The following is a 24,701-nucleotide window of genomic DNA, read 5'->3' on the forward strand; positions in this document are numbered from 1 at the left end:
TTTTTTTTTTTTTTTTTGAGACAGAGTCTCGCTCTGTCGCCCAGGCTGGAGTGCAGTGGCCGGATCTCAGCTCATTACAAGCTCCGCCTCCCAGGTTCACACCATTCTCCTGCCTCAGCCTCCTGAGTAGCTGGGACTACAGGCGCCCGCCACCTCGCCCGGCTAGTTTTTTGTATTTTTTAGTAGAGATGGGGTTTCACCGTGTTAGCCAGGATGGTCTCGATCTCCTGACCTCGTTATCCGCCTGTCTCGGCCTCCCAAAGTGCTGGGATTACAGGCTTGAGCCACCGCGCCTGGCCCTGCATTCACATTTACTTTCAACTTACCATTTATTTAACTCAGACTTCTACTGAATTACAGTTAAAAACCCTGTATTCACTTCACTCAAACGTGAGTCCAGTGGAGACCACCGCACAAGAAAGCGCCATCTGCCAGCCCCGGGATGAAGCTTTCCCCAAACCACCGCCCAAGAAAGTGCCATCTGCGGCCAGGCGCGGTGGCTCACACCTGTAATCCCAGCAGTTTGGGAGGCCGAGGTGGGCAGATCACGAGGTCAGGAGATCGAGACCATCCTGGCCAACATGGTGAAACCCCGTCTCCACTAAAAATACAAAAAAATCTAGCCAGGCGAGGTGGCGGCGCCTGTAGTCCCAGCTACTCGGGAGGCTGAGGCAGGAGAATGGCGTGAACCCGGAAGGCGGAGCTTGTAGTGAGCTGAGATCACGGCCACTGCACGCCAGCCCGGGCGACAGAGCGAGACTCTGTCTCAAAAAAAAAAAAAAAAAAAAAGAAAGCAAGCGCCATCCGCCAGCCCCGGGATGAAGCTTTTCCTCAAGTCATGTAACTAAAGCCAAGCAGAAGCAATTGATGGCCAGGAAGGTGCAAGCCTCAGGGTGGTGTTCGTGGCCCCATCCCACATTCCTGTTTCCAAACATCTTGGCTCACTGCAAGCAAAAAGAAAGAAAAAAAAGTTTTTTTTTGTATTTCTAGTAGAGACGGGGTTTCACCGTGTTAGCCAGGTTGGTCTCGATCTCCTGACCTCGTGATCTGCCCGCCTTGGCCTCCCAAAGTGCTGGGATGACAGGCGTGAGCCACCGCACCCGGCCGCAGATGGCACTTTCTTGGGCGGTGGTTTGGGGAAAGCTTCATCCTGGGGCTGGCGGATGGTGCTTTCTTGGGTAGTGGTTTGGGGAAGGGAAAGCTTCATCCTGGTTCTCCTTGATGGTCGCCTCACAGGACTGTGGTCCCCGTTAGCTTTTCTCCATCCCAGTGCTGTGTTTTATTTCCTGGAGATTTAGATAAGATTTCCTTTGGAAAGAAGTTTTTGATACTCAGTACAGTCGTGTTCAGCTCCTGTGTCCCAGTACTGCTCTACTCCGCACCTGCCCTGGGCTGTCTGAGTGGGGCTGGGCCCTCCCTCTGCTGACTTGCCCCCTCCCCAGGGCGGCCTCTCCTCTTCCTGGCTGTGTCCCTTCCTGGGAGCACCCTTGTGCCTCACTGCGGAGTCCTGACTTGCCTCCTCTTGGGCGGCCTCTCATCTCTCCTGGCTGCATCCCTTCCTGGGAGCACCCGCGTGCCCGGTTGTCCCATGGGGAGGTGGAGTCCTGACTCACTCTCTCTCCGGGGCAGTCTCTCCTCTGTGCGCCTCGCTGCGCCCTTCCTGGGAGCCCCCTCGGGTGGGGAGGTGGAGTCCTGGGGCTCCCAGAATCACAGAAAGCCGTTGCATCATAGGTGGGTTCTTGCAGTCAGGGTCAGTGGACGCTGTCATTTGTCTGGCTCCCAAGTCAGCTTCTGAAGGACAGAGAGAAAGGGGCAAGATCCAAACCCCTGAGGCCCGTTACTGCCAGGCTGTGAACTCGGAGACTCACCAGGAGTGGTTGGGGACCACCAAAGGCTTCAAAATCGCGTGACATGGCCCCTCTCTGCCTTCTGAGGAGACAGCTTGGTGCCCAGTGGTCGAGGGCCCCAGTGAGAGCCGTTGGGAGGCTATTGTGGTAACGCAGGTGACAGGCAACCAGCACAGGGACTGAGGCAGAGGGGAACGTGCAGGAAAAAGGGAGGATTCAAAAGCAGAAATCAAAGGAACTATCAGCCACCTGAAGGGGCGGGCAGGGAGAGGCCTCTTGGGCAGCCTGGAGTTGGCCCTGCCCGTGGCGTCGGCCCGCAGGAGGCCTCTGGGTTCCCAGTGCTCAGCGCCAGGCTGGGCTTTCAACCTCGCAGAATGTTTTTAGAACAGGCCCCCCCAGCAGGCGCCCGGCGTTTGCGTCCCCGCACCACACTGCACATCTGCGGTGATTCAGAGGGGAAGCGCTGGCTCTGCAATCTCGCTCATTCAGAAGTCCCGTCTCCCAAAGGGCTGCGTCGCCGACAATTTTTCCCATTGTGTGTGGAGTTGAGCTCCCCTCCCCCTCCCTGCCGTGTTCTGGAATCACCCTGGGAGTCTATTTGAAATCCAGAAACTCCTGAAAGGCCTTAAGTAGCTATTCAGCAGTGCGGAAATGGCAGTGAGGGGGCCGCACGTGCAGCTCTATTTTAGGGTGTCCTGGTGGGCTCGTTCCTGGGGTGGGGCGGGGCGCGGTGGGGTGGTCACCCCCGGCTTCAGTGCTTTGCCCTCTTGTCTCTCCCATGCAGCGCCCGGGGGCTGGAGAAGGCCAGGCAGCAGCTGCAGGAGGAGCTCCGGCAGGTCAGCGGCCAGCTGCTGGAGGAGAGGAAGAAGCGCGAGATGCACGAGGCGCTGGCCCGCAGGCTCCAGAAACGGGTCCTGCTGCTCACCAAGGTGATTTATGTCCTCACATTTTGGTCAGAGTTGCAGGGAGCTGCGGGCGAGCGCACACCTGGTCAGCAAGATCTCACTGTGGAGGCAGGAGTGCTGCAGCTGGGTCAGTGCAGCTGGGTCATGGTTGGCACTTTGGCCCTGGGTTGCCAGGAGGGTTCTGAGAATGCCAGAGAGTGCTCAACCCCGGTGCTCCCTGTGGGACTCTCTGGGCCTGCTGTGTGCCCCACCCTTTGCAGTTCCCCCAGCATCTCAGTGTCCACCCCGGCCTGGTGCTGAGCCCTGGAGAGCATTCCTTGTCGCTGCGGACCCTCTGCAGGCTCCCGTGTCCCCTGCAGTCTGCACCCTCATGCTTTGCGGTCCAGTGATGGCGGTTTCGCTGTGCGGATCTTGGCCTGGGCTTGGGATGAAGGCTGTCACCTGCTTCCAGGTGTGCCCCAGCCCCACCTGTGGGCGGCTTCATGGCCCGACTGTAATCGTCAGTGCCTGCGGGGGTTCTGATGTCTGGCACTGTGAGCAGAGGTCACTGGAGTGTGAAAGACAGTTTTTGTGAGTGTTGTTTAAAATGTTCCTCGAGCACTGAAATTTCAGAAGTCAAGGCAGGAAGGAAGTAAATCTGTCCCCAGATGCTCTCTGGGCCAGGGCGGGTGTCCAGCTTGCTGGGCGGAGGCTACCCCTGTCTGCCTCCAGCTAGTGCTGAGTGGGCGGAGGGCTGTGTCACCCTGGCCTGGGATGGATGCTGCACCTGTCAAGTGCTGGGAGTTGTGCCTCATGAATGTTTGCCTGTTCTTGATCATTTTTGATGAAAACCGAGGCTCTTTGCTGCTGGGACCTCTTGGTTGTGGAGCTTTTAGAAAATTAGTAATGTTTCTGCTCCGAAGCTGCTGTTTTATGGCTTCTCCAGCTCGCTCCTGGGCAGCTCCATGCTGTCTCCTGAAGGAAAAGTTCACATGGGCCCGGGTCCGACGGGCACTGTGTGGGCTTCAGGAACACAGGCTGAGCTGGCCCCTGTGCACAGCTCAGAGGCTGGCCCCAAAGCCCTGGCTTTACAGGTACACCCCAGACAGGGGACACTCGAAAATGTTCTCACATGGCTTTTCAGCCAGAGCCGTCTGCCGCCTGTGGCAGAGGGGACACCCAGCCCTGTTGCATGGTCAGGCACAGTGCATTTCTGTGGAGCAGCTCTAGGACCTTCCTCCATGCTCCCTTCTCTTCCGACACCGTGTCTGCTAGTGTGTCAGCTTCTAAGCAAGATGGGTGCGGTGCATGCAGCACAGACGTGTGGGCACAACCCTTGGGTCATCCACTCTCTAGCGGGGTCAGGCAGTAGCACCAAACCAGCACCTGCCACCCACCTCCACAGAGGTGGACGGCGTGGTGGTGCCACAGAAGGGCTTTTCTCAGGAGGTGGCGTTCATGTGGGGACCCAAGGATTTCCCCTTTGTGAAATTGTGTGTGGAGAACCATGGCGGAGGGAGAGAAGGCAACTTGTCACAAAGCGCTGCTGACATCACCCTCGAGGCCTGGAGCCAGAGGAGACAGCGGCTTGGGCCCAGCAGGCCACAGCATGTGTGCTGACCACGGCGGGGGGTTCCGGCAAGTGCAGCCCGACCCTGCCGCTGAGGAGAGGCCCTGAGAAGCAGAGGGGGCGAGGCTGTGTTCTTTCGGGGTGGCGGGACACCTGGGCTTGGTGATCTTTGAGTGCGCGATGACATGCCATGGTCCCGTGATGCGGGAAGCTCAGAGCTTCCTTGGGGAGGAGGAGTGGGAGGCTGGGCTGGGAGCTGGGCCTTTCTCTGGGACCTCAGATGGCCCTCATTCTCTCTGGGTCTCAATTCTCCTTTCTGCTAAACTCTGGGCTCAGGCCCGATGACCCCAGGGTGCCCGGGAACGTGGCTGTGTTCGCGTGGCGCCCCCTTGAGTTCACCTTGTTGTTGGCCCACTCTGATTCTGGGTCGGGGCTGGGGAGTGACGCCAGCCCACACCGGCCGGGGGGCAGCACTTTGGGGTGGTCCTGCGTGCGTGGCGTGGGTGAATTACAGGTGTGGCCCCCACACGAGGGCAGCCTCACCGGGCCTCAGCTGTGGCTCGTCCTGTGGGAACCTCCTGGTTTCTTAAGTCAGTAGCTGGAAGCTGATGGGAAGAGTTCCCTTTACAGGTCACGTGTGGGTCTGAGTGTTCTTGTGTGCTGGGTCTGGCCTGCAGCCTGACGTTCTGTGACCCAGAGCACACTGGTGCCGCTGCCCACATCCCCTCTTACTGCCAGGGCTCCCAGCCTTGATGAGGAGTTGCACGCAGTCGCTGGATGTCTGGTGTGGTTTTCGTCCCTGTGGGGCTCCCTCATGGTCCAGTGGAGCCCCACAGCCTCCTGGGAAGTCTGCGCCTGGCTTCCTTCCTGCCGTTCCTCTTTGAGGGTCACCCCGGCCCACCCAGGGCAGGAAGTTTCTGTTCTTCTCTGCTCTGCTTCGCAGGGGGAGAGCCTCTGGCACTTTCTGGCCCACGCCGGCCTACCCCCGGCCCTGCTGTGCTCACGGGCCTGCTCTGTGTTAGCAAGAAGGTGGATATTGATCACCGGGCATGGACTGGTTGTTTATCCTGACGAAGGATCGATTCCAGTCGCCCGTGTAGCCCCAGGCCAGGGATGCAGGATCCGTCCAGCCAGCCGTGATGAAGCTGTTCACTCAGCCATCTGGGGGGAGCGGTGTGCCTGCTGCTCTGGGTCTGTGCGCCTCGGTGTTGGCCACTGTCCACCTCAGCTCTGCACGGCAGCCCGCCCGGCTGGCTGGTGGTCGAGGAGCGCCTTCTCTCAAGGCGCACCCAGGAGGGCTGCGAGCCTGCGGCTGGTGGGGGCTCTGGGCCTCTGGCGTCCCACTGGAGGCCCTCCTTGTGTGCTTGACATTTTAGTACACAGTGCTTGGAGTGTGCAGTTTTATTTCAAGACCTTTATTAAGCGGCTCTAGTCTAAGGATTTAATTGTTACTGAGAGCTAAGAGTATAATTACCTTGGTAAAATATCATGACTATTTTAAGCAGTTGAAAATTGGCTTCTGGAACTGGGTGAACACAAACCATTTTCCTGTTTGAAATGAGCTGTTTCTCCAGTGCCCCATGCTTCCACAGTATGGCTGCAGAGTCCTGTTTATGGAATATCAGTAATACAAGCTAACTTTTAGCAAGAAACTTTTAAAATTACAGAAAAGCTTTCCCTTCCCACCTCCCGTTTTTTACACTCCATCCTCCCTCCCTGTTTCAGAGCAGATCATTTACTGGAGGCCACAGGCTGTTGGTGAGCAGTTGACACTGGGTGTCCAGTGGTGTCTGACTCACGTCGTGGCTGCTGAGCACGGTGTGGTTGTCATGGTGACATCCTGCCCTGGGAACCCGCACAATGGGAAAGACAGATTTGTGTCTTCCGGAGTCGTCGAGGGTCTGAGTTTTGAGCTCTGGGCTGGGGTCTTGGGTCTGCACTGGCTGAATGAACACGTTCCTCAGCCACCTCCTCCGAAGCTGGGGTTGGTGACGTCAGACATTCCCCTCTCACACGTCCTCGCTGCCTGGAGCATCAGATCTGCTCGCTCCCATGGAGTTCCCTTTTTCAATCAAAAAACCCTCCACAAACATTCCTGACAATCCACGGTCTCAAAACCAATGTGGCTGGGCCTGCTGTGGGATTGGGAGCAGATGAGCTTTAACAAGAGGGCTGGGACCCTGGACACGGCTGCCGCCCTCCGCGACGGGAGAGTGTGGGGAGCTGGTGTCTGTATTTGCTGGGTGCAGTTTAGGCCAGATGCGTCCAGGAGACAGCTGAAGGCAGATGGAGACTGGGCCCAGGAGGGCGGGGCTGCTGCTGTTTCAGAAACAATCAAATAGGGGGTGGAAGGCAGGAAGTACCAGGGGACCCCCTCAGAGGACTTCCATGGTCTTCCTGCCTCACATCCAGAAGACAGTCCTGGGAGAAGCCTCTGTCCTCCCTTGAGAACCCGCTGTCCTCCTGGAAGAAGCCCCGTCCTCCCATGAGCAGCCACCGTCCTCCCGGGAGAAGCCGCTGTCCTCCTGGGAGAAGTTTCCGTCCTGGGAGAAGCCACCATATTCCCAGGAGAAGCCGCCATCCTACCGGGAGAATCTGGCATCCTGTGGGAGAAGCCGCTGTCCTCCTGGGAGAAGCCGCTGTCCTCCTGGGAGAAGCTGCTCTCTTCCTGCTATGTTCCTGGCCCAGAGGCAGCTCTTGTGAGTCTGAGCCATCCCAGCCTCTTATAGGGGCCAGAGCTGCCTCCTAAGGCTTCCTCCCCATGCTGTGGCCCCTTCCCAAGGGAATCAGGGGCAGGGGAGGCAGGCTTAGCTCAGGGACCCCTGCGCGTGTTCTCAGTGGACTCTGCCAGGACTTCCTGTCTTCTTGGGAGTCATTTCTGTGCCCAGGATGCTGTGCTGGAGCCTGTTACAGGAGGGGCTCCGGGCCCCCTTCTGGTCCATCCTAGGAGGCAGCGCAGTCCTCTCCGGGACTCTCCCAGGCCTGTGCTTTGAGGAGACCCTTCCATTTCCTCCTTACTGCGTCCCTTCTCCTCTGCAGGATTGTGTGTGCTGAGGGCAGAGCAGAGGGAGGCTGGCTGCCCCGAGGGAGCTGAGGCCACAGGTGCTCAGGGTCATAGTGGCCCGTGGGCCCTGAAGGAGTGTATCCTGGTGGCCGTGCCCTGGCCACAGCAGAGGTGGGCGTGGTGCACCCTGGAAGAGGACAGGGCCTCGCTGGCACTGTGCTCAGGCTGTGCAGCGATTTAGAAATGCGCCCACGTTGCTGGAGTGTTTTTATTTTTGAACAGGTTATTTTCATCTGTCCTGGAATAGCACGGTGGAGACACACCTGATGCATGGTTTTGCTTCCGTAGGACGTGTGGGTAGAAGGGACATGGAGCAGAGGCAAGTGCTGTTACTTATTTTGTGTTTATACAATTTGGGCAGCTTCCACTTTGGAGACCACCCCAACAAGGTTAACGTAGCTCATACCTGCCCCAGCCACAGACAAGGCCGCTGTTCCTTCAGCTGAGCGCCACTTCAAGTCGTTGGCTTGCTCTTGCTTCCAAGCCCCGATCTCCCCGGATGGTGTCTGTTTAGGTCCTGGGATCCGGCACAGCCTGGAGCGAGGACACGGAGTCAGGCACTCCCGGGGGCCCAGGACTCTGCTCACTCTCCGTCCTCCTGTCTTTCTTTCCAGTGTTCTCGTGAAACACATGGCGTGTGCAGAGATCATATAGAACATACACGTACAGCTCAAAGCATGCAGCAGGTGCCCGTGTCTCAGTCCTGGTGTAAGAAGCAGAACAACCTCGGCTGTCAGAGCCCTGCTCTAAGTGTGGAGCAGCCCTTCCCTCATTTTTCTTTCCAGGTTCATCATGGATGTGCATCTTTAATCATTGCTCAGCTTTTCCCATTTTTATGTTTTCTGTACATAGACCCACGCGTCTGTGGCTTCTTTTTGTTTTTATTTTAACATTATCCTTTTGACCTCCGTCCCTGGGAATGCAGCGTGTTCTTTTTCGCTGCTGTCGTGCTGCGGTGCAGAGGGAGCGGGTCACGGTTTAGTGACCTGACGTGTGAGGTGCTCCAGTTTTCCCCTCACGTGGTGGGTGCTGCAGAGTGGGTGTGGCTCAGCCCCACCTCGGGAGGCTTGTTCTCAGTAGTCTCCGTGTTGTAGTTCAGTGTGCACAAATTACAGACACAGGACAGATAGAGGAGCAGGTAGTTAGCAACCCCAGCAAGACCCTCATGCCCGGTTCCAGCTGCTCCGTCAGCTCCAGGGCAAGCCCCTCCTGACTTCACTTCGCTGTTTTGTGTTTTTTTTTTTTTTAAAGGCAGAGTCTTTCTTTGTTGCCCAGGCTGGAGTGCAGTGGCACGATTTCGGCTCACTGCAGCCTCCATCTCCTGGGTTCAAGCAATTCTCCTGCCTCAGCCTCTCGAGTAGCTGGGATTATAGGCGTGCACCACCATGCCCAGCTAATTTTTGTATTTTTAGTAAAGACAGGGTTTCACCATGTTGGCTGGGTTGGTCTCAAATTCCTGACTTCATGATTCCCCCACCTCGGCCTCCCAATCCCAAAGTTCTGGGATTACAGACTTGAGCCACCATGGCCGGCCTTCAGTTCTCTGTTTTGTTTTTTTTCTTTTTTTTTTTTTTTGAGACAGAATCTCGCTCTGTCATTCAGGCTGGAGTGCAGTGGCGTGATCTCAGCTCTGCTTGAACCCTCCGTCTCCTGGGTTCAAGCCATTCTCTTGCCTCAGCCTCCTAAGTAGCTGGGTTTACAGGTGTCCACCACCACGCCCAGCTAATTTTTTTGTGCTTTTATAGAGACTGGGTTCCACCACGTTGGCCAGGCTGGTCCTGAACTCCTGACCTCAGGTGATCCGCCTGCCTCGGCCTCCCAAAGTGCTGGGATTACAGGCGTGAGCCACTGCACCTGGCCAACTTCCCTGTTTTTAAGCCTCACGTAACGGAATCACATATGTGTACTCTCTTGTGCCTGGCTTCCATTACACATTAGCTTTGTGAGAGTCATGTGTGTTGTGCATACCTGAGATCTGTTGATTTTTCTTAATTACTCTGTTAAAGTTTTCCATTGTATAAAAATACCACTTTTTAAAATACGCTTGGCTATACCTGACGTTGGATGGTTTCCAGCATGGGGGTGTTGACTCTTGCTGATGTGGACGTTTCTACCCGTGTGTAATGTTTGGTGATCCCCTGGGCGCCCTTGCGCTGGGCACGCCCAGGTGTGACATAGGGTCAGTTCCCGGGGCTGCCACCCCCGCCAGAGTTACTGTGCCAGGTGGCATTCCTCCTGGGGCGTGGACAGTGCTGGTCCCTCCAGGCCCTCACCTCCGGCCTTTGGTTTTCTCCCTGGTGGGGGCCTGTACTCCAAAGCTGTTGTTTTGACTTCCCTAAGACTTGGTGAAGCTGAGCCCCTTTTTAAATACTCACTGGCCAGTTCGATACCGACTCCTGGGGGCACCTGGACAGGCTTTCTGTTCCTATCCCCTTTGGGCTTTTATTTTTATTTTATTTTAATTTTATTATTATTTTTTGAGATAGAGCCTCGCTCCGTTTCCCAGGCTGGAATGCAATGGCTTGATCTAGGCTCACTGTCACCTCTGCCTCCGGGGTTCAAGCAATTCTCCTGCCTTAGCCTCGTGAGTAGCTGGGACTACAGGCACGTGCCACCACGCCCAGCTAAGTTTTGTATTTTTAGTAGAGACAGGGGTCTCACCGTGTTGGTTAGGCTGGTCTCGAACTCCTGACCTCGTGATCTGCCTGCCTCAGCCTCCCAAAGTGTTGGGATTACAGGCGTGAGCCACTGCGTCTGGCCTGGGCCTTTAAATGTTGTTTACCTTTTTCTTACTGAGTTGTAGTTCTTTACTCTGGATATGAAAGTCTTTTGTTGACGAAACATGTTTAGTTATCTTCTCCTAGTCTGCGGTTTGCTTTTTCGCTCTCGGAATTTCTCTGTTGATGATGTTCGTGCAGTCCAGCTCACCGATTTTTGCTGATGCTGGTGCTTTTGAGCCATGATTAAACAATCTTTGCTTCCCAAAGTTGTGAAGATACTCAGTGGTTTCCTTCTAAACACTTTGTTTACCTTTTACATGTTGCTGCTTTTGTTCTGTGAAACATACTGTTGATCTGGCAGCCTCTATCGTACGTGTGGCGATGCCACGGCCGTAGCCCGGGGACCCCTTGTGGCCGTCCCCTTCGGGGCTTCCTGGTGTGTTCCATGGGCTCCTTTTTTAGTTTGTTTACGATTCCATGCTGTCGTCCTTGCCTCCACCTTCCAGTGTTTCCCTGTGTCCAGGTGAAACGCAGCATTAGCGTGTCTCGGCGTCAGGGTGTCTCGGCGTTAGTGTGTCTCGTGAACCATGAATGCCACGTGTTCCACCATTTACCTTGATGGCCTTTAATTTCTCTCAGCAAGTTTGGTGGATTTTAGGGGAGCTGTCTTATATGTCATTAGACTTCCTGCCCTATGTATTGAATGTTAGATGCAGTTTTAATGTTGTCTTCTTGGACTTTCATCATCTGTGTGTGTGTTCCTGGCCTGTGGATGTACCAGTGGGTCCTTCACATCGACCCCGCACCTGACAACCTCGCTCTGATGCTGATGTTTGACATACACACTCATACTTTCTGAGAGATGCCGGCCATGCTTCCCCGCCAGCACCGTGCCTCTCCTCTCCCCTGGCCACGCTTTCCTGCCAGCCCCATGCCTCTCCTCTCCTCCAGCCGCGCGTCTCTCCTCTCCCCTGGCCACGCTTTCCCACCAGCCCCATGCCTCTCCTCTCCTCTCCTCCAGCCCCACACCTCTCCTCTCCCCTGACCACACTCCCTCTCCAGCCCCGTACTGCTCCTCTCCACCGGCCATGTTCCCTCTCCAGCCCAGCACCTCTCCTCTCCCCTGGCCACAATTTCCTGCCAGCCCCGCGTCTCTCCTCTTCTCCAGCCCCGCGCCTTTCCTCTCCTCTCCGCCCACGCTCCCTCTCCAGCCCCGCGCCTCTCCGTGCACTTTCCTCCAGGTGCAGCGTCATGGAGGAATGATGACAGTAGGCACCTCGTCTCCTTCAGGCTGTGGCGGCCGCTCCAGTAGTCCATCCAGACTCCAGTAGTCAGCGCGGTGTGTGCTGGATGTTCTGTGTGATACTCTTTACTGAATTAATGAAATCCTCTTCTACTTGTGCTTTTCTGAGAGTCTTCGTCACGAAGTCCTACCCCATACGTTTTAATGTGGGTTGTTTTTGTTACTGTTCAAAGTATTTTCTGACATTCTCTCTGGACTTAGAAAGCCTGGCCTTTGAGCAGGATTTAGCACGTTCAGAGCATATAATACAGGTGAATTGGCAAGTTGAAAAGAGATTGAAAAGGAGAAACCCAGACTCGGTTCACTCAGTTGATCATTAATTTTTCATTCCCCAAATTCTACTTCTTTTTTTTTTTTTTTTTTCCAGAAGGCGGGGGGAATGGAGTCTTGTTCTGTTGTCCAGGCTGGAGTGCAGTGATGTGATACCGGCTCACTGCCACCTCTGCCTCCTAGGTTCAAGCCAATTCTCCCACCCCAGCCTCTGAGTAGCTGGGACTATAGGTGCACACCACTATGCTCGGCTAATGCTTTGTGTTTTTAGCAGAGATGGATTTCGCCATATTGGCCTGGAACTTCTCACCTCAAGTGATCTCCCCGCCTTGGCTTCCCAACGTGCTGGGATTACAGGCATGAGGCACCGCGCCCGGCCATTCCCCAGGTTCTTACTGTGCGTCTCCTGTGAGCCTGGCACGTTTAGCTGCTGTGGGAAACAGCCGGGAACTGCACAGCAGACTGGGAGCTCAAGGGCCTCTCTCTAGGGGCAGGTAGCAGTCGTGTTGAGGCGGTGATCGCTGCTGTGAAGAAGGTGAGGCACTGTAGGGTCCTGTGCCGGGACTGCTGCTGTGAAGAAGGTGGGGCACTGTAGGGTCCTGTGCCGTGGATGTGTGGGAGGCGTGAAGCCTTTGAATAGGTGACCTTGCTGAGCCCAGAAAGTCACTGCGGGGAGAGCCGAGTCCATCTGCCGTGCTAGACCAGGGTGGGGTTTGGTTTGCTGTGATGATAGTTGGGAAGGTGGTGGAGCGAGGTCCCGTGTCTCCCTGGCTTCCGTGTGGCAATGCTGTAGGTGGTGGTGGGAAGGTCAGGGGCTTCGGCGTTAGCGCAGCCTGTGTTCCTCTCCGTGATCAGCTGCCCGTGTAGGTTTCTGTGGCCCTACAGCGGTCCCCCGGGCTGCCCCTCGGAGCCACACCAACTCCTTGTCCTGGTTCTAGTGTTGAGTAGGACTTGTCCTTCTCCCCTCCGTGGTAATGGGCGCCGGGTGGGAGCCTGTGGGAGCTCCATGGTGGGCATTGGTTCGAGGTGAGCACTGCCCTTGCTCACGCGGGTGTCCCCTGGGTCGCTTTGCGCATGGGTCCTGGAGCCAGCCTTGTCCACATCTTTCCTGGATAGCCGTTCTGTGGTTTCTACCTCTGCCCCATGGGAGCCTAAATCTGGCTGTGCGCCTCTCCCTCCCGTTAGGGTGTGGGATCTAGCCCTCTTCCCCTAGAGCAGAGCAGAGGACTTCCATCCTTGCTGCGGAAGAGGCTGAGCGAGCCCCACGCTGCCTCTGATCGCCGTCTCCTCCGCTCCACACCCCGCTTTAGGTCTGAGGCTTCGTGATCAGCATGATTTCTCTTGCGCTTTCTTTTTTAATACTGAAAATTTTTGGTCTTAGGTAGCACGGAAGGGAGTATTTGTAACACCCAGTACCTGCGGTGTCGTCTGGAAAGCATCCTTCTCTGTGACCCTCTAGGGCCTTGTCTCAGACAGTCATGCTCCCTGTGGCACCCGCCCAGGCGTGGGGGGTCAGCTCTGTGGCCCCGTGTTAACCCAGCAAACCGAGGCTTAAGAGTGGCATAGAGACTCTGCCCAGCCCATGCGGCTAGCCTTGATGCTAGATTTGTGGGTTTTTTTTTTTTTTGAGACGGAGTCTTGCCCTCTTACCCAGGCTGCAGTGCAATGGCAGGATCTCGGCTCACTGCAGCCTCTGCCTGCTGGGTTCAAGCAATTTTCCTGCCTCAGCCTCCCGAGTAGCTGGGATTACAGGCACGCACCACCACGCCCCGTTAATTTTTGTATTTTTGAGATGGGGTTTTGCCATATTGACCAGGCTGGTCTCGAACTCCTGACCTCAGATGATCCACCCACTTCAACTTCCCAAAGTGCTGGGATTACAGGTGTGAGCCACTGTGCCTGGCCCTAGATTTGTTTTTTTTTGAGACAAGGTCTGTCTCTGTCACCCAGTCTGGAGTGCAGTAGTGTGGTCTTGGCTCACTGCAGCCTCGACACCCCAGGTTCAGGTGATCCTCCTGCCTCAGCCTCCCGAGTAGCTGGGACTGCAGGTACCACCAGCATGCCCATCTAATTCTTTTGTGTTTTTGTAGAGATGGCAGAAATCTGAGTGTGACTTGGTAGCTCTGGGGTGCAGCCTGCGGTCTCCACATCTCAACAGCTCCCCGGTAGTGCTCCTGTGCTGCTCTGGGCCAATTCTGTCAGGGGTGGTAGAGGCCTGGACCATGCATGCTCTGTGATGTGGGCCACAGGGGCCGGGTCACACAGCTGATGTGGATGCCACTGACTGGCCCTAGGCCTGGCTTACCCCCACCTCCCTCTGAAGACCACTGCCCACCTGCTATCCTTGCTGTCTGCCCCCCAGAGGACATACATTCTGGTGTGTGCTCCTTCACACCCTGCTTTCTGTAAGGGTTTGTGGCGTGCCTCTGCCTGGCACTGTCGTGGCACGCACCCCCTTGCTGTGCTGCCTGCCTAGCGCCTGGAAGGAGGCTTGGCCCCGCTTCCTCTGTCTCCTCTGTTGCCACCCTTTGTGACAAGTTTGCACTGTGTACCTGTACACAGGACAGATGGCGTTCAGGCCCTGCCGTCGTCCCTGGGTCCCGGCCCCACTCCTCTGCGCCTCCTGCTGTTGTGACCCATGCAGCCCATCTTCTCTGCTGGGCTTTAGCCTCTGGGGATATCCAAGGAGCAGCCCTGAGTATGGCATGTGCTCCCCACTTTCCCATCACTGCGAGGGTGCGGCTCAGCCGAGCGCAGCTCAAGTTCAGCTTCAGACCCTTCTGTTCTTACTTAAAGCACATCCTTCCACATACACCTGGATCGGTGGGAAGTCTGCAGGAGGGGCCCTGAGACGCTGGCCAGCCCGCCTTCCAGGTTAGCGTTTGCTCTGCTCAGTGAGATGGCCGCCTCCCTCCACAGATAAGCAGGGTCCTCTCAACTTTGGAATTTCTAGGTGTTAATATATCACCCTTTCACATTACCTTTCTAGACTGACATTTCTGTTATATCCATTTAGGAAGGAACATCTGCTTTGTTATGGGACAGTGCCATTTGCACGGTTATTAGAAAGCCAACCTTGTCACAGACACTGCTGCATTCTCCCTCCGAGAGGGCAGCTGGACCTGGCTATGGCAGAAAAAAGTCCCAGGGAGAAAAGCAGTTTTAGGAAATACAGCGAAATCAAAACAAAATACCTTTTATCCCTCTCCAATGCGAAGATGGTTCTTAAGATCGGGTTGTGGGATGTGGGCCGCTTCCACCAGCCCGAGCCCTCCGCGTGCGCCCACCCTCCCTCTCGACCTCAGGTACACGGAGTTTGGAGGCTGCGTTCCACTGGATTCGGGTCACCCCATCTTTACTCTTGGCTCTTTGAAAAGACCACAGTCCTGCCCCTACCCGCCATGGGTGGGACTTTCTGGACAGTTCCAGGTGAGACTGTGGAACTCCTGGCCCTTTCAGGAAGATTTGAGGAGACGGCCACACCACTGTGTTGGGGAAGGTGGGCTGGGAGCAGCAGTGCTCGTGAGCTCAGGCCCTGGTGGGAGTGCCCTGTCTGTGGGCACTTGGGTGCAACCCTGGCCCCACCCGCCCTGCCTTCCCCTGCAGGTGCTGGTGGCAGGTGTGTCATCAGAAACCCCGATGAGGACATTTCTGGATGGTGTCGCTGAGACAAAGCTGTCTCAGGTCTCCGTGTGGAGGGTGGCTAGAGTCGGGTGCCCCTGGAGCACTGTAGAAGCCAGGTCTGCTTTCTTTTTTGAGGAGTGATGGCCTGTGTCCACTTCATGGTGGCAAATCACACTTTGAGAACTCAGTCACAAGAGCCTACTGATAGCTGCAGCCCAGAATGCAGGACCTGGGTCACAGGCTCCCTGGCTTCACCCAGGGTCTGTCTCTGCCCCCACACCCTGTTGGCCTGGGGTACCCCCATGACCCATGTCCCCAGGCCCTGGCTGGAACGTGCCATACAGGGAAGACAGGCCCCACCTTTACAGCCTCCTCTGCTTCCCCGTTGCTTTCCCGCCGCCCGCCAGGGCCTTGGGGCCTTCACACAACATCTCTCCTTCTCAGAACCCAGCTTATCCCCGGTGTCTGGTTCACAACATCCAGGCAGGCCCTTTTCTCCCTTGTTCACCAGTGGCCGGCACGGTTCCTTGCATACAGCAGGCACTCAGTAAATGCCTGGTGAATATTGGACTCCTTCACCTGCAGGAGGTGCTGAGACCTTCGGAATGGCCAGGGAGCAGGTCTCCTGCCTCTGCCTCACCTGCCCTGTGCTCTGCCCCTGCCAGAGGACTCTTGGTCCCAGCCTCACCCTCTGCATGGGCCTCTGCAGCACCACGTACACGGGGCCTGCGATGCTGCCCCCAGCTGCCGAGGCCACAGCTGCTGCTGCCCATTCCGGCTGCCTCCAAACCCACCGGTTTTCAGGAAGGGCCTGCTGCCAGGTGGCAGATACCACGGCTTCTGTTTCTGATGCCTGAGCTAATGTCAGCAATGTGGAAAGGGCATCACTTGTTTTTCAGTTTCCCAACAATGACAGTTGCAAGAAGTGTAGCTGTCAGTGGCAGAGCAGGAAGGAGGGCAGTGGCTGGGAGCAGATGCCGGGACAGGGACGGCTCGGCCTTCAGACGCAGGCACTGGAGGCAGCACCCACCCCTTCCCTCCTCAGGCTGGTGGAGGAGCCTCTGCTGTCGCGGGACTTGGGGCAGCTCTCCCTTCTGGATTTCCTCCTCCAACATGTCCTGCTGGAGACATGTGGCTTCCTTTCCTCCCATGGTCCTGGAGGCCCAGTGCCTCCCTCCCCCGTGCTCCAGGCTGGGGCCCCACCTCCCTCCCGGTTCCTCTGCTCCGGACAGCAGTCTGTGACACCAGGGCCATGCCCATGCCAGCTGCCATGCTGCACCCCAGCTGCTTGCTCCAGGTTTGTTTTGATGGTGTACCGCTTTGTAAAGACTGTGGAATTTGCACACTGATATGTGCGTATTTGTATAAAAAGGATATATTTGACCTGTGGCCAATGATGAACGTGTCTGTTTATTTCTAAGATATAAGGACTTATAAAGATAAATGTAAGTAGGGTTTCCACTGTATCCCTAGGCCCCAGTGAGCTGTCCGGCGCTCTCCCTGCCTGCTGTGCCTGGGCCCCTGTGAGCTGTCCGGCGCTCTCCCTGACTGCTGTGCCTGGGCCCCCGTGAGCTGTCCGGTGCCCTCCCTGCCTCCTGTGCCTGGGCCCCCGTGAGCTGTCTGGCGCCCTCCTGGGCTGTCGCTTGCTGTCTGTTGGGCATTGTGTCCATGAGGTCTTCCTGAGGTTGTTTCCAGCTGCGGTGGCGGCAGGTTGGGGCTCCTGCCAGGCCACTGCCTGTGCTCTGTTGCTCACATGAAGGGGCCAGGGAAGCCTGTTGGCATCTGGAATCATGCCATGGTCGGCTGTGGCGGGGCTGTGGCCGTGCAAGTGGCGAGGACGATAGGGTTCTGCCCTTGTCCCTGGTCACCCTGCTCCTGCTCTCGCTTCCCTAAGGCCAGCCCCTCCTCTCTGATGTGTGTGGAGCGTGGGTCTCAGCCTGCCGGGGGCTCCCTCCGTGGCGTGCAGGGGTGCACAGGTGTTGACTCTACATGAATGGTTGTCTTTCCGCTGGCTGTTTCCCTGCCTGACGCCCCTGTAAACATCCATTCCCAACACCTTCCCAGAGGATGCCTGCCCTTGGAGTACTCCTAACAAAAGGCTTCCCAGTGAAATCAGTTTGTGACACCCCATGTGGTATAGCCTGACACGGCACCTGCTGCTCAGCTCGTCCATGGCTCTGAGAAGCCCTCAGGGGCCCCAGGCAGCTGGTTGGGATTGGGGGGACATGGACAGCAAGGTGACCCAGCAGGCACAGGGCAGCTGGTGGGGGGGGGGGGGGACAGCGGGGGGACCCAGTGGGCACAGGGCAGCTGGTGGGAGAGGTGGGGGACAGCAGGTTGAACCCGCAGGCACAGGGAAAGCCCAGTCTTCGTGTGCAGTTTCCGTGTCTTGTTCCCGGGCTTTTCTGAATTGTGAGTTTCTAACATACCACATTGAAACATCTCGGATCTTGCCTGCTGAGCCACGTGGGTCTTCCTGAAGGCCAAGATCAGCGCCCCCCTCGCCACCACTTCATCCAGACCCCAGGAGCCCCTTGTGTCCTGTAGGGCGAGGCTCCCACAGCACCACGTGGGTTATGAATGAGAAACCTGGAGTGTCCTGCCTAGGAGAGAGGCTGTGGAATTCCCAGGCCCCCTCGGCTTTGGAGGTTCACAACAAAGAGACCGAGGATTGGAGAGGAGCCCAGGGAGGCATCTCCAGTGCCTAGGCCAGTCCTCATCCAGCCGGCACAGGTGACTTCAGCCTGGCCTTGGGGGACACAGGCAGAGCCTGCAGCGTGTCTGGGAGGGGCTGGAGGGACCAGGCCCGGAACCTTGTCCTAACTACCCAGGCTTGCTTTGGCCTGACATTGTCTTTCTTTGTGCTTTAAAAGTCTCCTCTCGTGTTTAGTAGAGAAATGTTCTCTTTTTAAACTCAATTTCAAAGAAATCCACATCTTTGAATAACCTTGATCTTGAAAGGAAAGGAAGTTGGCTGCAGGTGAAAATTGATGGTCATGCTCAAAGGCATGGTTCCCTGCCAAGGAAGCCTCTTGAGTCTTCCCCGCTAAAAACAGCCGCAGCGTCCTGGTGGTGGTGTCTGAACCGTGTCCAGGCCCCTCCTGGAGACATTCAGAGATGTTAAAGGTGACAGGCTGCCTCACCTGGCCGCTCCACACAGGTGTGTCTGCCCCTGGCCTGTGGGGCTCAGGTGGGTGGCCTGCTGACGGCCGGGCAGCACTCGGGGTACTGGGCTGCTTGCTCGGCGGCCTCTGCCCCTTCAGTTGTCCTTGGTGTCACGGCACACTCAAGAGCCTTGGAAGTTCCCTGTACCACAGTCTGGGCGGGTGCCTGGGTCCCTGCGTCCATGGTCCTGGGAGAGGTCCCTGGCCTCAGAGGCAGAGGTGTGGAGGCTCTGGGCTTTCTCCACGCCAGCGATAGGCCACCGTTGACTTGTGGTCTCCATGGTTCTGTGGGTGCTTCAAGGGAGCTGCCAGATAGATCTAGCCACAGCCTGACACCAGCCAGAGTGGAGGCGGCCCAGGGACCCCCTGGCTCACCACCCTCAGCCTGGTGCTTCTGTCTGCCCATGTGGGTGTGGACATGGGTCTGAGGCACTGACTGGGGGATTCCCTGCTTGCAGCAGGCGCGTGAGGTTCCATCCAGGTCTCTGGTTTCTGGTCTGGCCTCATACCTGGCTTAGCTCTCGTAGGAGCGCAACGGATGGAAGGGGTGGTGATGCCTGCAGATGCTGGGTGAGGTTCCTTGTGAACTGAACATGTGGTCTGGTGCCCTTATGTTGGGTGAGGTGCCCTGTGAACGTGTGGTCTGGTGCCTGTAAATGTTGGGTGAGGTGCCCCGGGAATTGCAGTGCTCGATGGTCCTCCAGGACACTGGTGCTGACGAAGCGAATCTGGCCGCCCACGCCAGGCAGTGCCCAGTGCCCCTCGGGTGGCTGCTGCCCTCCAGCAAGACATGGGGGCGCCGCTGGACCCAGGTGTCCATGAGGCCCAGGCACAGACCTTGCTTCTGCAGGAGGCCCCCGGGCGGACCAGGTGAGTCCTTTCTCCTGCTACCTCTTTGAAAATCTGTGTTTTTAAACCAAGCTTCTTGAGTGACATCAGGAGGCCCGTGAGCTGTTGAGCTGCCCCGAGCCTTTTGCCACCCATGGTGGGCATGAGCCACCTGCTGAGTCAGCTTGGAGTCAGCAGAGGCCATGGACTGGGGGCCCCCACTGTTCAGGGAGAGGGTCTGGCCCTGGGCAGGGCACTGGGAAGGGAGGTGGTGGCCTGAGGCCACCTCTCTCCTAGGGGGAGGAAGCCTAGGAGCTGGAATCAGAAAACCCGAGTTAGAACCTGAACTCTGTCACTCTCTCACATGTGCCTGGTGCCAGCTCCCTTTACCTCTCTTCACCTTTGCTTCCTCTTTGGAAGAATGAAGCATGCACGCCTCACCCCGTCTGCACACAGAGCCGATTCACAGATTCCATGAGGGAATGCTCTGAAAATATTTTTAAATTGTAATGTTCAAATATGTGTGTGAGGTAGTTCATCATCAACTCACTCAACAAACATATGGTTAGTTCTATTCTAAGGTGATATGTGTTCCTAAAAGTCGCCCTGCTACACAAAATCACCTTAAAAACAAGATGGGACCCTGCTAAAAATGGCAGCATGGTTGACACGGTCGGTGGCTGGACACAGACAAGTGTGACGATTGGCACGACTCTTCGCCTCGAGGAGGCCTAGCGCTGGCTTGGGGACGTGGGAGTGGCGGCTTGCGAGTCACTGTGGAGTGGGGAGGGCACCTGAAGCTGGAGGGGTGTTGCGCAGGTGGCTCAGCCAGGCTTGGGAGGCTCCCAGCACAGCTTCGTTCAGCTGAGTGTGGTTTTCTGCGTCCATCTTGGAGGAGGTTCTTTACAAAGGGGCGGTGGGGGACTTTTTGGCCATCACTCAGCATCCTATGGGAGAGCCCCTCCCAGTCATTAGCATGGGAACAAGACTGCGTTTTTCAAACGAGACACAGCAGAGTCAGCTGCCCAGCTGACTCACCTGCCTGCCCTGTGCCAGGCCTTACGCAGTGTGGTTGCAACTTATTACCATTCATCAAATTTGTTTCCCAACAAATTGTATGTTAAATACCTGGTATGGGACCTGGAGTGAGTGGGCATTCGATGTGTGCTGGCATTCGTCAGAGTAACTTCTCATTTCATTAACATACCTCTGATAATCTCACTTAAAAATCATTTGGAGAATTCTGAGCTCGGATTTGGAAATCCCACGTTTGTGCGACAGGAATTTGTTGTTGGATGAGGTGAAGGAGCTTGCCCAGGTGAATAGGTAGAATTCCCAGCCAGAGTCCCTCTACACCCACCCCACCACCTGACTGGGGTGCTGGAGCATGGTGTCTGAGAGTGCGCGTGTGCGTCAGTGTGCACCCGTGTGCACCTGGGTGTTCATGAGCACACCTGTGTTGGTGCTCAGTGTGCCTGCGTGCACACGAGCATTCCTGTGTACGTGTCTGTGCTGCATGAGTTCTGTGTAGGAGCTGTATGTGCACATCTGTGTTGAGTGCTGTGTATGTGTGTGTCCATACGTGGGTACTTGTGTGCGCATGTATGTTGTGCTGTGTAAGTTCTGTGTGCACATGTGCTTTGTGAGCTGTGCATGCACATCTGTGTGAACTGTGCATGTGTGAGCATGAGTGTGCACATGTCTGCTCTCTGAACTGTGCACACGTGTGTGTGAGTGTGCATGTATTTGTACTGGTGAGCTGGGTGCACGTGATTGCACGTGTGTGAGTGTGCATGTGTCTGCAAAGTCTGCTCTCTGTGCATACGTGAGTGCACATGTGTCTGCGGAGTCCACTCTGCATGTGAGTGCACGTGTGTGTGTCTGTGGAGTCTGCTCTCTGCACACGTGAGTGTGCATGTGTCTGCAGGGTCTGCTGTCTGTGCGCGTGAGTGCACGTGTGTGAGTGCCCATGTGTCTGCGGAGTCAGCTCTCTGCGCACGTGAGTGCATGTGAGTGCACGTGTGTCTGCAGAGTCTGCTCTCTGTGCGCATGTGAGTGCACGTGTGTGAGTGCCCATGTGTCTGCGGAGTCAGCTCTCTGTGCGCGTGAGTGCATGTGAGTGCGCGTGTGTCTGCAGAGTCTGCTCTGTGTGCGCATGTGAGTGCACGTGTGTGACTGCGCGTGTGTCTGCGGAGTCCGCTCTGTGCGCACGTGAGTGCACGTATGTGAGTGTGCATGTCTGTGCTGTGTGAGCTGTGTGTGTGCATGTGTCTGAGCATGTGACTGTGCATACGTGTGTGTGGTGTGAGCTCTGTGTGCGTGCACATGTATGGATGGTGTGAGTGCTGTATGCGCACATGTGTGTTCATCTGTGCCTGCCATTCTGGAACGCCGATTCTTTTATGCAGTTTGGCTCCTTTTCCCATGAGACCCTCATGGAACATTAAGCCCAGCAGACAAGGCCAGCCCCAGCCATTGTGATAGTTATTAAACAGCAATAAAGCAGGATCTGTATTTACAGACCCAGAGTGTGCTCAGACTGGGAGGTATTAAACATCATCCATCATCAAATGGAAAACAGTCAGATGCAGGGAGTGTGGAATGGAGTTAATACTCTTTTGGTTAACTTCACTCATAAACAGCTAAACTGCCCCCAATAAAACACCAAGGGGAGGAGGGGAGGTTCTCCCAGACGGAAGCAATCATCAGCATGGTCTGCAGACAGGCCCCCCGGGTTTCCTCGTGCCTGTGGGTTTGCAGCCGTGTCACAGGGACTGTCCGTTCTGCAGCTCATCGCACAGCTGCGGCTCAGAGCAGTGGTGCCTCAGGGTTCCTTTCCAGAATTCTCGCTGCCTGCTTTGCCTGAGGTCAGCTCATTGGCAGCCCTGGGGAGCTGGGGTGAACAGAGAAGAGACATTTACTTGTAGAACCTGAGAATTTGGGAAGGGAGAGCCTTAGCTGAAGACTGCTCAGGGGGGTGGCACACAGTAAACAGCTTAGAGTTCAGCCCAGGAGCGGATGGCGGGATGTGCGGTGGATGTGCGCGCTGGGGGCCATTCAGTACGATCCTCCAGTTTCCTCTGTCTGTGAGTGGGTGCACCCAGCCCAGGGGGTGCTGTGTGCACAGCATGTGGCACAGAGGTGGCACCTGGGAAAGGGGGCCGGGCACTGTGCATGTGGGCACGGGGAGTGCTGCTCTCCCTCCTCTGAGCCGAGGCTCCTGTCTGGGCGAGGTCTAGCCCTCCACCTAGGAGCTCACAGAATCTTCCTTCAGTGGGGACGGACTCTGGAAAGGACCCGCCTCTTTTCCCGCCCTGGGTTGCACGTGGGCCCCTTGGGCACAGGCCAGCAGCGCTCACCCCTTTCCTGCTCCAGACGTCACGGCTCAGTGTGGGACAGGCGGGTGAGGCGGGGTTTGTGTCGCTTCTGATCTGGAAGGGGTTTAGCAGCTGAGGAGATGATCTCCACGCACAGAGTTCAGTCTCCAGGAAAAGAATTGGTACAGTTCCCGAACGTTCCCCTTGCACAGTTTTTAACTCTTTTAGACGAGAAGTTTTAAGTGAGCGTCTGTGTTTCTGAATCATTTCAGGGACAGTGCCCCAGCCACAGCGTGTCTGGAGGGGAGGGGTGGGTGGGCATGGGCTCCGGGCCCGGGAGGAGGAGAACATGGGTTTCCTAGCCAGCTGGCCGGCCCTGAGGTTGTGGGGGCCTTTGGTAGCTGAAAGGGGTCTCAGATTTCTGTGCACATTGAAAGGCGATCTTACTGGCCTGTGCTGCCTTCCAGCTGAGGACAGGGACATAGGGTACCTGTGAGTGCAGGCCTGGAAAGGGAGGGGCCTTTCCACTGCAGGGAGGACGGGGCTTCAGCCCACCTAGGGCGTGGTGCCTGTGCCCCCACCTGCATCCCAGGAGAGGCACTGATTGCAGGGACCCTCTTTGACTCCGTAGAGGCAGCCAAGGTGTCCACTGCAGCCCTCAGCCAGCCTTCCCTGGGAAGTCCTTTCCTTATAGGGCCTCCGCTGCCGCCTCTGTCACGGGCAGGCCCTCAAGGAGCAGGGCTGTGGTGGCCCCGTGGCACAGGAGGTGTGTGCCGTGTCTTCTAGGGATGGTGGCTCAGCCCCACGTGGGGTCCTCGGCAGAACGTTTGGATTTAACGACTACTTGGGGCTCACCACGTGCTCTGAGGCTCAGAGAAGGCCTGGGACGGGCCCTGAGTGCTGTTTGGCCGAGGCTGGGCTCCTCAGGGGAGACACTGGCTCCTGTCTCCCGCTCCCCTCCCCCTTCCTTCAAGGAATCCTGTTAGGCTTTTCACTTTGCTCCGCAGCCTCCAAATCCCACTAAGCGACTGTCGCTTTTCCAGGGTGTCCTCAGGTGCTATACTAAGCTTTAATAAAGGGCTTTATCCACAGCTTCAGGAAAGGCTCTAAATAAATTAGATCCATTGGTTAGCCTCCATCGGTGATTTTTATTAACCTCCGGTTAAAGAAATATTGCTGGTTACAGAAGCACGATTTATTTCTGTGTAAGCCAGACTGGTGTGGCTCCTGCGGGCTCCTGAGAGGGATGGTGCCGTGTACACACAGAGTGCTGGGCTGGCCACGAGAGGCACCTGAGAGGGCGCCCGGCGGCCGGAAGGCTGGGAGTCACTCTCACGGGGACACGGGGACACAGGGCCTCTCACAGGGACACAGGTCCTCTCACAGGGACACGGGGCCTCTCACGGGGACACAGGGACTCTCACGGGGACACGGGGGCTCTCACAGGGAATCTCACAGGGACACGGGGGCACAGGGGATCTCACGGGAATTCACAGCCGCAGAGACACGGGCTGGTGCTCGTGACCTGGAGTGGAGAGCAGGGTGTGGAGGCTGGGTAGGAGGCCCGAGCCTTTCATGTCCTTTCTGGTCCCTGGTGGCAGCAGCTCCCTTGCTGAATGGCTTCGCCCTGGGAGGTGATTGGAGGCTGGGGCTTGCCGTCAGGGCACCCGGACTCAGATCGTGCCTCTGCAGCTGTGTGGCTTGGGCGTGTGGCTCCCCTTGGTGCCTCTGCTGCTTCTGTGAAGTGAGGAGAATGGTCGCTGCTGCTCATCAGAGTGAGGAGGTGACAGGCCTGGCCCGGGGATCCATTCTTGTTCATGCCATTGCCTCCCCTGGGCTCCCCTGTCTACACCACTGGCACAGGAGCTCCTGAGAGGATGTCCCCGTCCTGGGGGACTATGCCATGCTGATGGTCTCCATTTCTTGGGGTCTCTCTCATTGAGCTGGGACCCCAGTTCCAGTTCTTTTCATCCTCACTGAATCCCACAAAGCCGAGTGGGAAACACGTGGGCTGTGCGGAGTCGCCCTCGCTGTACAGGAAGAGAAACCGAGGCTGGAGCAGTGGAGAGGCTTGTGTGGTCAATCGCCTGGGGGCTTCACATGTACTCAG

The 24,701-nt window shown here is 56.7% G+C and overlaps 2 protein-coding genes across 16 annotated transcripts in view; both read left to right on the top strand.

Annotated features, from left to right (window-relative positions):
• MAD1L1 (mitotic arrest deficient 1 like 1) overlaps positions 1-24,701 on the top strand; it is a 416,677-nt gene that overhangs the window by 165,913 nt on the left and 226,063 nt on the right. For 11 of the 13 annotated variants that reach the window (XM_026447217.1, XM_026447216.1, XM_026447218.1 and 8 more), the window contains one exon: positions 2,632-2,776. The exons of the other annotated variants lie outside the window; for them this stretch is intronic. In XM_026447217.1, the coding sequence (XP_026303002.1) occupies positions 2,632-2,776 (145 nt within the window). The remainder of the gene's footprint in view (positions 1-2,631; positions 2,777-24,701) is intronic. 13 annotated transcript variants of the gene reach the window in all.
• LOC113219744 lies at positions 11,963-16,853 on the top strand. Of its 3 annotated transcripts, none has more exons than XM_026447227.1 (2): positions 11,963-12,193; positions 14,964-16,853. In XM_026447227.1, the coding sequence occupies exon 2, from the start codon at positions 15,592-15,594 to the stop codon at positions 16,522-16,524; it is 933 nt and encodes a 310-aa protein (XP_026303012.1). In that variant the 5' UTR covers positions 11,963-12,193; positions 14,964-15,591; the 3' UTR covers positions 16,525-16,853. The 3 variants fall into 3 exon arrangements, with proteins under 3 accessions (XP_026303012.1, XP_026303011.1, XP_026303013.1); XM_026447226.1 differs by lacking the exon at positions 11,963-12,193 and having other exon boundaries at positions 13,725-15,087; positions 15,265-16,853; XM_026447228.1 differs by lacking the exon at positions 11,963-12,193 and adding an exon at positions 13,725-14,532.

Source organism: Piliocolobus tephrosceles, chromosome 8 (assembly GCF_002776525.5).
Source record: "Piliocolobus tephrosceles isolate RC106 chromosome 8, ASM277652v3, whole genome shotgun sequence".
NCBI lineage: Eukaryota > Metazoa > Chordata > Mammalia > Primates > Cercopithecidae > Piliocolobus > Piliocolobus tephrosceles.

What these genes read in the sequence shown, in the direction of transcription:
- LOC113219744 (XM_026447227.1), top strand. Translation starts at nt 15,592, where the DNA reads ATGTCCCCAGGCCCTGGCTGGAACGTGCCATACAGGGAAGACAGGCCC.